Genomic DNA, 14,964 nt, shown 5'->3' on the forward strand with positions numbered 1-14,964 from the left:
CACATTTTGCACATTAAGGGTTGGCATTTCGAGCCTAAGTTAGAAGTTCTTACCAGCATTTATCCATATGATTTAATTGTAGGTATTAATTATGCTGCAAATTTTATTTGGCAATCTAAAACCACCGATGCATTTTTTTGTATGGAATTTTTTTTTTGTGTTCTAAAGCTCAAAAAGAAGTCGCCCTAATTTGTTGATATCGCTTCATCACTTTTTAAGCCGCAAAACGTGTTCGGTAACCGATCCCTCCGAGTTAGATAAAGCCAAACGAACTTAATTGGTTTGGGCTCAGTTAGAGTTGCTTCCCGTCGAAATTAACACAAATCACAAAAATAATGCGTTAAGACGTTTATCGGGATAGTTTCCTTTTCGTCGTTTATCGGAGCTAGTGGTATAGTCCGTTCCTCTGGCCGTATTTGCCGCCTCGCTGCCGTTGAATTTAATATTCACTATACGCTGGCCGTAATTGCAGTCTCACTGCCGTTGAGATTGACGTTCAGCTTTCCGTCATTTTAGATAGTCGTCATCTATTCGTGCTGAGCCTTCTAACGTTTATTCACCAATTTTAAACGTCGATTATAAACGTGCTGTTATAGACCTAAGTTGGCTGTGTTGCGGCTACGCACCACCATCCGTCCATTATAGCACCACTGCGAGTTATCCCGAAACGAAAAACAAAAAGGGATTCGCTTGTGATGCCTGACTTTCCGACCGAGCGATTGAGTTATCGACAACCGTATTTTCGCTTGCCGCAAAACGACTCGACGAAGTTCAGAGAGGAGTCGGTTTGTCTCAATCGCGAGTATGGAGACACGTGCCCTTAAACAATTCTAATGCTAAGAAAACGAGCTGAATGGTTTTCTACTCCAGAGACACACTTGAAAACTGTTAACCTTGTTGGGATGATTAAGGACAATGGTGCAAGAAGCCATTATCCGTTGGCTAAAACCACGTTTTCTAATGTAGTTTGATAATATATTTTGTATGATACGTTCCTACGAAACGTTTTATCAACATTAATTCAGTTAATGAAACAATTAATCGTTCACAAAGTCTTCAGATTGATGAGAGTTTGTTCAATTGCCCATATTATGAATTACTAAAAACGTTTAAAAAAATTGATGAATAAATTCTGTATTCTGAAAAAAAAAAATGATGTATACAACATCACGGTTGTTCGGCAAAACTTGAAAGAAAAAATTAGAATTGATGTTTGGAACTTTAAAAAAAGTTTTAACCAAGTGTTATATATCGGATCCAAAAGCAACTTACAAATTAATTGAAATTAAGTTGGTGTCATAAACTAATACCAAGTGTGAGAGAAGGCGTCCGCCAAAAGGTTGATGAAAACAAGATAATCTGGAAGCTTGAAAAGAAGGAGCACTGTCGTCTCTATCTCGGCAGGTTGCTGAACTCAGGGTGGAAGACAAGCATGGGGAACGCTAACTAACCATAAAAAAGGATGGCTCTTCTCCTCCGTCCTCCACCTGCTTTCGGTTGTTTTTGAAAAATATTTTTTTTTGTTTCAGAGTGCAAATTTGAACTTGAACGTTGGTAGAAAGCAAAAAAACTTGTGAGGCATAAGGAGTAAGTTATATTCAACATGATTGCTCCGAATCAGACTGAGAGTGGAAAAGAGCCATATATTCTTCATAATAACTTGCTGACCAAATTTGATAAAAACGGAACAAGTTTGACAGAGCGATCTAGCGTGGGTGATAACCCGGCCAACCGTTAAACGCACTCCTTAGTTTCCGTTTTTAGTGGCAGGGGATATTGCGGCGCACACAAGATCAAAGAACCAAACAGGTTATTTACTTTTTTTATCAAAAAATCTAGACAAAGCCATGACTTAGAGTTTCACAAAAATGAATAAAGTATAATGATAGTAATGTTCTAAAACTGAAAATTTTGCTGTTGGTTCTTTATACCATTTACATGGATTGGAAGTCATTATCGGTGAAAATTTTCCAGTAGTTCTCCAAGATTGTTCGAGAAAAAATCATTATATACCAAAAACTAATTTTGGTTTTGTTTTGTTTCATTTCAGTTCGGGGAAAAAGAACGCTTTTAAATGCTTTTATATTGTTACGCAACCTAAAAAGAAGGTCTAGCTCAGATAGTTAGCTTTCTCTTGATAAATTGTGTACCAAAAAAGTTAATTCAATGCGCTGTTTACAGTTTTCTATACCACACCAAGCACCCATGGATCAGAATCGATTATTTTGTCATATCATAATCAGAATCTCTAAAACTATAAAATAATCGGTTATAACTCATTAAAAATGGATTATAGTTCTATTAATTTTATGTCGAGGTACTCCATTTAATAGATTATAAACCATTAAAAGTCGATGATAATCCTGAGTTTTTATTGCCAGTTATATTTTTAATATGATCCTTTATAATTGATTATAATCGATTAAAATGGATTTTTTCGAGAAATCATTTGTGAAACTTACATATTTTTTCAAACTTATCTTATTTCCTGTTTGGTGCAGTTGCTACAAATTACGTGCCATAAAAAGTTACATTCCAAAAAAAAAACTTTTATACTTTTGTCTCTTAGTAAAGTTTATTTGCTTGTATATTATAGTTTGAACAGCGTTAGAAGGATATATTTGATGGCAGAACCCCCGTCCCGCTTACCCCCCCCCCCTGTCTACCCTATCTCACCCCGCTCACTTCACCCCGTCCCCTCTTCCCCTCCTCGGTTTACTTTACCCCACCCCCCCCCCCTCTGTTTGGTTCGAACGGTGTTAGGGGATATATTTGATGACACAACCCCCACTGAATGATGACAAAAATTGTTTTCTTGGTTATTATTTGAATAACTTATTTTTTCTGTCATGTTCATTGCAAACACATTTAGTTTCTGTCGCCCTATCCACAACCAGTTCGTTCATTATCATTTTTAATGAATTTCATGATAACAGATTAAAATGGCACTTTTGTTAGCCTTTCATATCCCCGCAGAAACACTATATATTTTGAAAAAATCACCATGCAAATGAGTGTTTTTGGAAAATTTCCCAAAAAATCCAAGGTAATTTTCAGCAGCATCGATTTATTTGCAGTATCAGAGGGCTGACTTCTAATAGTTAAAGGGGGCTTCCACGCTATAACGCTCCTGATACAGTCTGTAGCGCATTGAACTTTGTGAAAAACGCAAGATCTAATTTCGAAAGCGAAATATCAAGGTCAAAAAATAACAGACTGTTTCCTTGCTCTGCAATCTTCTTTTTTTTACCACACAAAACATCTTGAAATTGGGTTAAGCTGTTCAAAATTTATAAGTTTTTTGACTATACAATAGATCTCGATATTGGGTTAAGCTGTTCGAGAAAAATTGACTGAACCTTGATCATCTATTAAGTACATTATTAAAAATTTGAGTTTTTTTGCCCTAATGACCCTCACCGAGCGCCCAGGGATCATTGTCGTTTATATTGTCATAATTTGGTCAGGATCTCAATAACAAAATAACAAAATAAGCGGTTATAATCCTTTAGAAATTGATTATTAGTCCTACTATTATTTATGTCAATATAAACCCTTATAATTGGTTATAATCCATTAAAAATTGATTATAGTTTTCCTATTATTCATGCCAATATAATCGATTACAATCGTTTATAGTTGAACATAAAGATCTTTTGCGCGGTTAACAATGATATTTACAAATATGTTTTCAAACTTATCTCATTTTCTGTTTAGTGCAGTTGCTACGTACATCGTTTCATAAAATAAAAACATTTCACATCAAAGTTTTTATTTTTATTACCTCTACTTTTTCAACCCATCACCCCTTGTTCAGTTTAGCCCCCATTGTCCAGTTTAGCCCCCTTCCACCCTCCCCATTTTAGTTAGGCCCCCTCAAAATTAGTTCTACAAATAAAATTGGATTCTAATCAAATATAATGGATTATAATGGACTTTCATTTCAATAAAAGTCAATTATAAGGTATTATCTTGGCAAAAATGATTGTTTTCTTTACCAAAAAAAAAGAATTAAAATCAATTTTAGTGGGTTATTTTTTTTTTCGTGGTCCGAAACTTACATCTTTAATGGAATATAATCGATTACTTTTGACTAAGCAATCCATTGTAATCCATTAGAATCCACGAGAGCTCGGTGCGGGGAGCAGCTGAGCAGTTTTTATATCAAGCTATTCATAAATTTGAATTTTTTTTTATTGTTACGCAACCTAAGAATAATGTCTAGCTAAGATTTTTAGCTTTCTCTTGATAACTTGTGTACCAAAAAAAGTTAATTTGTTGTGCTGTTTACAGGTTTCTAACCCGCAAAGAGCGCCCCTACATCATAACCGATTATACTGGCATAAATAACATGGTAATATACTGGCATAACAGTATCTCTAAAGTTACAAAATAAATGATTATAATCCATTAAAAATGGATTATAACTAAATAATTTTTTTTCAATGTAATCCAGTATTAAAAAATTATAATCGATTAAGAACGGGTTATAATCCTTATATTTTTATGCAAATATGACCCGTTATAATCGATTATAATCGATTATAATGGATTTTTTTGAGAGGTTATTTGTGAAATTTACAACTTTTTTTTGAAGTTATCTCATTTCCTGTTTGGTGCAGTTGCTATGAAATTTATTTATTTTATGTCTCTATTTAAAATTGATATGTTTGTAAATTATGGTTTGAACGGTGTTAGGGGGGATATATTCGATGGCAGAACCCTCCGCCCCATTTATCCCCCTCTCCAGTCAAATACCCCCCCACCCCCCGACAACCCCCCTCTCCAGTTTCAACCCGCCTCCTCCATTTACTTCAACCCGTCCACCCATCCCAGGTTACTTAACAACCACCCCACCCCCATTTTCATGATTGATTGGGAGGTTCATGATTGACAGCCCCCATTTTACCCCCTCTTTAATTGGGGAAGTTAAAAAATACTTGAGAGGCTAACGTTGAGACATGGTATTTAGTAAGACATATGCTAAAACTTCCGCAAATTTCCCGCAAAACTTATAAAAATTCTGCAAAAGTATTCGAATTTAGTTTTTAGTTTAAAAAATAAAAAGTATTCCAATTGTTATGGATTTTTGTTGCAAAAATTATCAATTATAATGGATTATCTTAGCAGAAATAACCGATTTCCGTGTCAAAATAAATGGAGTATAATAGATTATTATGGATTACTTGTTTTCAAAAATTTTCGATTATAATGGCAAAATAATCGATTTCGTGGTCTAAATTGTACATCTGTAATCGATCATAATGGTTTATTTTTGTCTCGAGAATCCATTATAATCAATTAGAATCCAAGGGTGCTCGGTGCGGGACGGCACCCAGAAATCGATTTTGAAGATCTTAAAGACCAAACTACGCTTTGAAACAAAATTGCTCTTTTTCTGCTCATTTCAGTGGTTGAAAACTAAGATTGAAACTTCTGTTTTCATTTCTGTTTCAAATGTTTATACTCACTCACAAATATTACCATTTGATTGGTATATAAATACCTGATAACTCTATATTAATTGCTTATACTGAAAAAGCGACATTGAAGTGTTTATTGAAATATTTGTATAGGGCAAGTGGAAATTCTAAGTAATTGATGTTTTCAGTATTAAGGTCTTGTACAGACTTAACTTTTATCGCCTGATCACTGAATGCTAATCAACCGAAACCCGGAAATATATAATTTTTTTAATGCAATAAATTAACATCGTAAATTGCAATGTTCAAAATTTGTTCTAGTTAAGTGATATTGAAAAAAATTCAAACGAGAAACCAGATCCGCGAGAAAATATGATGCAAACATGAACCAAACTTATCATTCTTCTACCTTAGATCAAATTGCTTCGCTTAAAAATGTCTTTGTGCTGCTATTTAATATTGATGTCTTATAACATAAACATCGATCTAGGTTTTTGAGGGATTTTTTTAATAACACGACTTAACATGTTACTGCCACTGAGGTTGAAGTATGATTAAAATAAGACTTGAATCACATGATAATGACGAGCTGCTAGTCGTTGCTTAAAACGTTTTGATGGTAACTTTTCTTGATGAATAATTACAGCACATTATTGAACAGCAGCAAAACAACAAAAACAAAAAGTGTACAGTTCGAAAAAAACACAAGTTTTGTTTTATTGAATCATCGAAGCGTTACTTTCATTTTTTCTTTACCTGCTTCAATTATCCATTCAAAATGGCGGAGAGCTGTTTTCGTGATTTTTATCAGGAGCTCGATGGGTTTGAGCTGGACATGCCAGGAAGACAGAGAGTCCATTTCAGTGATAACGAGACCCTCCTGAGAATGTTGCGATGTCAATACAGAAACTGGACCGACGCAGGAAAAATAACATCAGTTCCTCCTGCCAGAGTTCCCAGACTATTCCTGAAAAACATCCAGATGAGCTCAGCACAGCAAAAAGAATTCAAATCTCTTCAAAAAGGCGAGGATGGTGAAATAAAAATCTACCGATTACTAATGGAAAAATATGACGAAAATCGGGGTGGTGTTATGTTGTTTCCGAATGTAAATGCAACAGAAATTTTTAAAACACAGTCAGCGAAGGTAGAAATTGACACGATATTAATTATACCGACTAAAGGAGTGTTTTTGTTCAATATAAAAGCTCAAGGAGGGAAAGGGTTGACGCCACACAAAATTGAAGAAGATTTCAGAAATCATTCGGCCTTCCTGCGAACGCTCATGCAATACGGCTGCAAAGACATTTCAAAATTTCCTCCAATTCATTCAGTTTATTGTCATCTGTTTGACGACAATAAAGAAAAGTTTGAGCGCAATATTAAACAAGAACAAAACGAAAGCAAACTTCTAGTTTTTACCAAATCAGACTTGAAACCGGAAAAATTTGCCGCTTCATGGACTGAGAAAATTCAAGATATTCCAGATTTAGATCCAAATTTATGGGAGATATTTGAGGTGTTCATTGCTCGATTAGTCGCACTTAACTCAATTGAAGGTTCTCTTGCGTTGATTCACGATCAAGTTAGTTCAAATTACCTTCAGGCGACAAATAAAAACAAGACAAATTTTGACGCTTTCGTTAGTGAAAAGGAATCAAAATCAGTTTTGATGGAGGCCTCAAAAGCAAAATATAGAACAAAAACGAGATTCGTATTGTGGACAAAAGAACAGTTAAAGATAATCTCGACCGTCGTTGAGCATTTGCAAGATACTAATCGGAAGGCTTTGAAACTGATTGTCAAGGGATGCAAAGGGTCGGGAAAAACAATGGTTTTAATTTTTCTGGCCAAAATCGCAGCCAAATTAATTCAAAATCAGCTTCCTGGTCAAGACAATCAAGGCGTTGTAACTTTATTCAGTGGCAACTGGGTGGCTTCTTATCTGCACACAGAGCAAATGCAGAACCTCCTAGAATCTTCTGGCGACACTATTTGCAATTTGGGTCAGTAAAAACTAATAAGGAAGGCCTAAATGAAAAATTATTAAAGTAAAATGGAAAAATGGTGTACAGCAAGTCAGACGACAGATATTAAAAGGACAATCGCTTTCGATAGGAGTTAGAGATTAAAGACGACGCTACTCACAAGTCACCAGTTGTATTTTTGAAACCACCTAAGTTTGATCATTCATATTAAAGGTTTTAACGTTCTCCTAATTTCATGTCATATGCATATCAAGTCGTCTTAGTTACCTTGCAGTTCGTTTTTTTTTTTTAAATTTTAATTTTTTTCTAATTTTTTTTATTTCGGCAATTGTCTATTTTGTATTCTTCAAATAATTGTCATAGAAAAACTGAGGGGCGCTTAAGCAATTCTATTTTAAGAATCAGAGAACAAAGAGTATAAAATAAAACTGAAATTTAGGCTGCAGAAAAATCTACTTCCAAAATACTTCACTTATTACTGATTTTCATGAAACAAACATTACATTCTACGAAGGTTCTGCAAAATTTTTCGTTAATTATTCCTTTGAAGTAGATTTTTTACAGAACTTTTGGTTAAAAAACCCTTGAAATGGAAATTTTTTTAGCGCCAATACTGAACAATTGCCGTTAAGAGCAAAACATAGCTCTTTTCTGCTTCCCTAACATTGCCTTTGCGTTTATATGCATCAATTTTAAAAAAACTATTGGGCTAAAAAGTTCTACATGAGGTCAAAAATCTCACCTTTTATTTTTTTAATAAAAAAAACAAAGAAAAAACACATCTGTGTTAGCACCTATTTGTTTGAAGACATCAATTTTTTCGGAATAACAAAAAGCATTTACATATACCTTTTTGGTTAACTGGAATCTATTATTCTCAGAAATATGACAAAAAGTTGTTGTTTTCCATATAATGAATATTGACTCAAAAAGTTTTAAGAATTGGTCAAGCGCTTAAGGTTTTGCCTATCAGCATGCAACTTTTTATAAATTGAAAGAAAAACATGTTCGCTCATTGATGTTGAAATAAATTGTCATTGATAACTACGAATTTTTTAGTGTTAAATGAAAGCATTTTATTGAAAAATTCGAAAGACCAAACCATCTTTGAATTCAGATTTTAAATCGATATTTCTTATCAAAAATGTATGGCGGGAACAGAGTTAGATAACACACATTTTATGCAAAGATCCTATATTTTGTGTTTTTTAAGTTTCCGACCTTCGATACGAAAGCAGCGGAATATTTGTGCTCGGGGTGGGGTTTCTTTTTTTTCTTCAGACAAATTTCGACTTCTTATTTTTGACGGACTTCTTAAATATCATTCAAAAAGTATGGTTGTCCTGAGCTTAAATATGAAAAGATATTTCACCTGTGACCATTTTTTGTAAAATTATGGGGGTTTGAAGATTGCCATTTTGACCATTTTGGGACAACTAACGCGCGATATATTTCGCGCTATCAACGCGCAAGCGGAGATTTAATCCGTCTTAAAAATCGTAAGAATTTTAGAATTTTTTTTTTCATTTCATTTTTTTACATTTAATTTTTTTATGTTGTTACTGCTCCAAAAACCTTAAAAGGTAGTCTGAACATTCAGGGCTTCGCCCTGATACGAGCAGTCTTGTTCTTTGTTCTGATTCACAATTTTTTTCCAGTTTTGCAAAATGTAGCTACGAAAAATAAATATAATGTTTATTAAGTTTTTATTTTGAAATCTTTCTTAGGCTTTCGAAATTGTTCTGATTCACAATTTTTTTCCAGTTTTGCAAAATGTAGCTACGAAAAATAAATATAATGATTATTAAGTTTTTATTTTTATCTTTCTTAGGGTTTCGAAATTAAACTTTTTCAATGATAAGTTTTTTGCTTGCACAATCATTTGGCTGGATTTTGAATGTTGTGAAACCATGGTTTTGAAATAATTTCCGAGCAATCTAAGATGAAATTAGCAATGTCGTTGAGGCGAAATGAGGACTGATTATAGAATTCGATCTTTAATGCCAATTAGTTCATCGCATATTTGTGGTAACTATCAGTTATTACAAATACAAATAAGCCTTTTGAATTGGAGCTCAGTGCATCAAAATTTTAAGATCATATCACAAGTTCCTTCAAAAAGGCAGTTGGAAATTCTTAAATTTTTAAAGAACAAAAAAAACCCTGAGCCCAAATAATCTATGTTTTAAGCAAAAAATTTGAACAATTAAAAAACCTGAGATTTTAAAAACTAATATTATTTTAATTCTACTATTCATTTCAGAAAAAATTCACTTCTGCTTCCCTACAAAAAGTAACGATACAAAAAAGATACTAAAAACTGCCATCTATTCGTTTTGCAAAAGTGACCGTGATCGGGTATGTTAATATTATGCCAATTTCACAACAATCTTTTTTTTGTGTGTGATTTATTGTTTGCCCACTCGAGTATGATTATACTCATGGAACTGGGCATTGAAGATAATTACAAGCTTTTCTATTTTGCCAAAATTTTTGGTCTTTTTCTAATGCAAATATAATCAAACTGATTTTTCAGGTTATGAGCTCAAAAGAAGTCAGGAGAAGAACAAAGAAACCGAAGTGACAAATCAACAGCAACGCCGCAAGTTAATTGAACATCATCTACAGAAGACACACATTTTTTTGTGTGACGAGTTCCATTCGGATAGAAACATCAATGCAAAGTATGTTTTGTCTTCCCTCAACTATTCAAAATTTTAGCTGTGTTTTTACAAAGAATCCAGGTCCGCACAAAAAAAAATTACACGGACAAAAAGAGAAGAAAATGTGCTTCTATTAGGACACTTTATTGCAGTAGTTAAGTTTCACATTTTTAACGTTTTGAACCTAGCACGGGGAAATTAAGACATCATTGAAAGCATCACACTCTGCAGAATAGACCTCTAAAAATTGGTGGCCAGCCAAAAATACGCAACAGTTTAATAATAAATATATAACAATTATAAGACAGTTATGAAAGCAATGCAAATTTAATTCATATGACGTAAATTTTTTGTCGGTTCATCAAGTCTTTGAATTTTTGGTTAGGATATAGTGGTTTTTTACACTTCTTAAATTAGTGTTTTTAAATAAAATGATATTGGCGCTTCATATTGCTGCTTTATTTTCTGAGATTAATATTTCGCCAAATTTTTTCAAAAGAGAAAGTTTTTTATCTGAGTACTGCAGATACCATTTTTTGAGGATCAAGATAAAATCCTCCAACAACTGGACCATACACTAGCACTAGGTATATTAGATCTTCCTCTTCGAAGTTTATTTTAGAAAGAATTCGCCCGGCGATCAAAATGCTCAATACTGAATGGCTGAAACCTCCAACATTTAACCGAATTAGCACCCCCCAGCACAGCACACAATCAAGATAACTACCCCCTCAGCACAGTGCAGATGCAAGTAAACACGCCCCCCCCCCCCACACACACACACCGCTCTAGATGAGGATTGTTAACTTGGACCTTTTTTCTACTATGGTTTTTCATTCAAATTTTTAGCTTACTAATCATTTAATTATACTTTTGTTGCAGCGACGATGGATTTATACCGCTGGGAATTCTGAACGAAAATCAGCATTGTATTTTATTCAGTTCTCAAAAGGAAAAAATTGGTCTCCTGAATGAGAAATACCAGGTTTTATCACTCAATGCTTGTCTCAGATCAACATCCGAAATAATAAACTTCGTCGAAAGGTATCGATTGGAGGGTATCAGTACAAGAACCTTCGAGATCAAATCTTCACCATCACATAACTTTCATGGTGAAAAAGCAGATATTCGGTCTTGTAGTGAAATATCTGATTTCATTCAGACCAGTGTGGCAACAATAGAAGAGTACGTGCACAAATCCAGCGGCTCAATTTTTCTACCTGTCATAGTGCATGTGCCCAGTGAGATCCTGGCACGAATATCGTCAGACCTGGAAAGTAAAAAGATTAAATACTTTTGTCATCAGAATTGGTACAATGACTCCTCTGATGGCAGTGAGAGCGAGTTGCCAGTCGTTCGCTTTTTAGATATTCAGGGAATAGATGGCCTGGAGTTCGCAGTAGTCGTCATTCTTTTGTATGACGATGGTTCTGGTGATAGGCGTGTTATTCATTACTTCCATACCATGATAACCAGAGCGTGTGTGAAACTTGTCATCGTCAAAGTCGTAGACAAGCCAAAACAAGACCAACAGCGGAAGAAAGCAATAAATTACACATTCGGAAAAAATCTAAAAGGTGAACTGGAAAAGTTTGAATCTAACAGCCTTGTACTTTTGGTGGGAACCTATTTCCGATTCAATTTCATAACACCCATAACACAGTCCGAAGTTGTAAACAGGAGTAATTGCCAGCCAAAAATAAAAAGAATTCAATATTTCAACGGGCCAAATAATGTCATCATTCTGCAATTAGAAGATCTATACAAAAAAAAGCATTTAGAAGAATTGAAAAGAATTGGATTACGGACAATTATTCTTGTCGGTGCTAGACACAGTAATTACTGGTCCTGGAATTTTTATTGGCATACTGATAGAATTCTTCATTCAAACGCGTTTTGTGGGCAATTTGAAGTTAGAAGTTTGTTGTTTCTGCACGATAATTATGACCAGCTTTCAATCCAGTTAGAGCGTTCCCTGAACAAAAACGAGAGCCATGATAATTTTGAATTACAAAATTTTGGAAAATCGGATGACATTTTTAAGGACGACCAGCTGCTCAAGCTTAACGAGCCGTACCTAAAATGGGAAAACTGGAAAGAAAAAGCGAAAGAGAGTCGTCGACTATCGTTGCCAACTTCCCGTGTGTCTGCCATATACAATGATTGCTTAAATCTAATGCAAAAAGGCAGCATTAAAGATCCCGAAAAATACATAAAGTTGTACGTTGCGATGTGCCAGTTATATTTGACGGAAATTTCGAAACCAGTGTATAGCTTAAAAGACTTAGATATAGATTCTGAAGAATACAATTCTTTTCAATGTTTTGCTTTTGGAGCATTGACGACTGCTGGTTTTGTATTAGAGCAAGATGCCAGGTGCGTTGAAGCATACCATCAGATCTACCGAGCGATAAAAGTTATTACAAACAAACAAGCCTCCGGATGTCAAGAACTTGAGGAAGATGACATTAACGAGACCATACAAAAAAGTGAAGAGGATTTGAGACATGCAAATACGACTGGACTTCGGAATCTTGACTTGTTACACGCTAATATCGGGCCAACTTTATCAGAAAAATGTGACTTGTTATTCCTGAAGCGGAAAGATTATGAAAACGAAGCAGACTCAGATACACTGTTTGCAAAAAGGAAAGAATTGGCTGAGATTACTTGTGAGTTAGCCATAGATTTTCTGAATCAAATAACAGAAAGTGGTGTTAGTTATCACGTAATAGAGTTTCGGTTAAATCCTTATCTAGAAGTACTGTCGGCGGTACTTGAACAGCCCATCCGTTGTGCCCTGGAATCGTTAGAGTGGAATCCGAGACACGAACCAGCATTTGATGTACTCAAAAAATCTTTCGCATTTTACACTTTAATTCTGAACGAAGTCTACAACATAGCAACTAAAATTGAGAAGAGGAAGTCTTTAGCTGGAAGCAGACTTCATTAATCGTTTTATTGAAATAATTTACACTGACCAGTTTTCAAATTGTGAGATCCAGGTTGAACTAGTAATAGTCTTTTTATAAACAGCAGAATACGCTCACTACCAAAATACAAAAGTTTACTACCAATTTAAAAACAAGCAAACAAGCCACAAGTTGTTGAGCACTTGATGGAGGTGGCAGTCTCTTTAGCTAGTATCAAAATGTACTACAAACAGCAGAAACAAAGTTTGATCAATTTGTAGCAGTTTCTTTGCAGCCGTTTTTCAAATTACATTTAAAAACTTAGATTTATTCATGATTAAAGAATAGGCAAACTTGCTAAATTTAGACATTAATTTTCAGGTTTGTTCAGACATGTTTTGACATGACAAATAATCTTTGCAAAATGTTTATGACATGGCTCAAAAGTAGTTCCAATTTGATTTGAGGCAACGTAATAAAGAAGATTTAAGCTCTGCTAGAAGCTAAAAGCATCCATTTGTAGTTACGATAGCGTGTGGTTGTATTTTCATTCAAAAGTCTGTTGAAACTTTCAGTTTTGTTTTTAGCCCATCAAATTTTAGCCTATCATAAATAAATAAATTGTTGGTAGACGGGTACAATAAATTGTCGGAACAGTCGGAAAAGTCAAACAGGCAGTCGGGACAGTCAAAGCTCAAACCTATGACGCGCAGTTTTGTTTGAGATAGCTTCGTTATCTAATGACGTTATAATATAATTAGAATTTCTGTATTTTCCGTCAGGAATCCGTCAGCATCAATATGCAGAATATGCTGATATAGATGGAATGTTACTTCAGGTTGACATACTTGCGGATGGATAACACAACCGATGTTATATCATAGCAATTCACTCGAAAGTTTCTGGAGTTACTCACTGCAACACATGTACAAACTTCGCATTTCACAAACCGTTCGTGACAATCAAGCCTCTTTTCAAGAAGCAGCACTCGACTCCTCTTAATTACCCTGAAAAAACTTTTCACTATAAACTATAAACTTTTTAGATTTTCTTAATTTTCTAGGTGTTAAAATGACAAAGTCCGAAACAAATGGAAATTTTATTTAGAATGACGTATGTTCGTCAAGCGACAAAGTAGGTCAAACCGATGAAATCGTAGACAGTGAACCAAGGGGGATGATTCCCTTCCAGAAAATTTGAATGAAAAGTTCCTCGAATGGCATTCTGTCTGACAATTCTTAGGTTAGCTAACCTTTCTATGTTGATAATTTTCCACTTCAGTTGAAAACACTCAAATGCATAATTCGCAGAAAATTTTCAGTGCAGTTTGATTTTCTCGTTAGCACACTGTGATACCCAACCGACCAAACTCTCCTGCGCTCTGGGCAAAGCGCTAGTAGCACCAACAGAAGCTATGTCTATCCCTAAACTAGAATGGCAATTACACGCCTTGGAAGAGAAAAAACTAGAGAATCTACCATCCTGATAAAAAATATTTTATGAGGACAAACAGCACCACTGCGCTCCATTGGCTGCATTTTTCATCAAAGCATCCAATTTTCGTCGCTGACTGACTAGGTGAAATACTTGTAGTCAGCACCGTAGACGAGTAGTATAATGTCGACACCGGAAACAATTAAACAGACTCGGGCACCAGTTGCTATTCCACTAAACATCCAAGCTTCCTAAGACTCATTGACTGACCTCTCCGTCCAAATAGTCAGAAATTCACTAAGAAAGACTCAACGGCCCCGTTGATAATGCTTTTGATACCGCCTTTGATTTTGTCGCAAAAGTGGCATCAACCAAACTCGTCATCAACTGGCCTTAAAAAGGCTTTTTTTAGCTGATACGCCTTGTACCATTCATTCTCATTTTAGATCCTAAGTTCTTTCTTTACCATGAATTAACACTTAGGATCGTCAAACCCGCTAAGCCCGAAAACGCAAATGATTCTGTCGCAATAATTTACATTCCC

General features: G+C 34.8%; 1 protein-coding gene across 1 annotated transcript; it reads left to right on the forward strand.

Annotated features, from left to right (window-relative positions):
- The first annotated feature begins 6,063 nt into the window (after window positions 1-6,063).
- Window positions 6,064-13,027, forward strand: LOC134845873 (uncharacterized). The gene is made up of 3 exons (XM_063862976.1): window positions 6,064-7,429; window positions 9,948-10,095; window positions 10,957-13,027. Exons 1-3 carry the CDS (start codon window positions 6,202-6,204, stop codon window positions 13,025-13,027), a joined length of 3,447 nt encoding a protein of 1,148 aa, XP_063719046.1. The 5' UTR covers window positions 6,064-6,201.
- Window positions 13,028-14,964: the final 1,937 nt, after the last annotated feature.

This window comes from Symsagittifera roscoffensis, chromosome 5 (genome assembly GCF_963678635.1).
Source record: "Symsagittifera roscoffensis chromosome 5, txSymRosc1.1, whole genome shotgun sequence".
Lineage (NCBI taxonomy): Eukaryota > Metazoa > Xenacoelomorpha > Acoela > Convolutidae > Symsagittifera > Symsagittifera roscoffensis.

What these genes read in the sequence shown, in the direction of transcription:
- LOC134845873 (XM_063862976.1), top strand. Translation starts at nt 6,202, where the DNA reads ATGGCGGAGAGCTGTTTTCGTGATTTTTATCAGGAGCTCGATGGGTTT. An exon ending in CGACACTATTTGCAATTTGG is followed by an intron (nt 7,430 to 9,947) that starts GTCAGTAAAAAC and finishes CTGATTTTTCAG; the next exon opens with GTTATGAGCTCAAAAGAAGT. An exon ending in GATAGAAACATCAATGCAAA is followed by an intron (nt 10,096 to 10,956) that starts GTATGTTTTGTC and finishes CTTTTGTTGCAG; the next exon opens with CGACGATGGATTTATACCGC.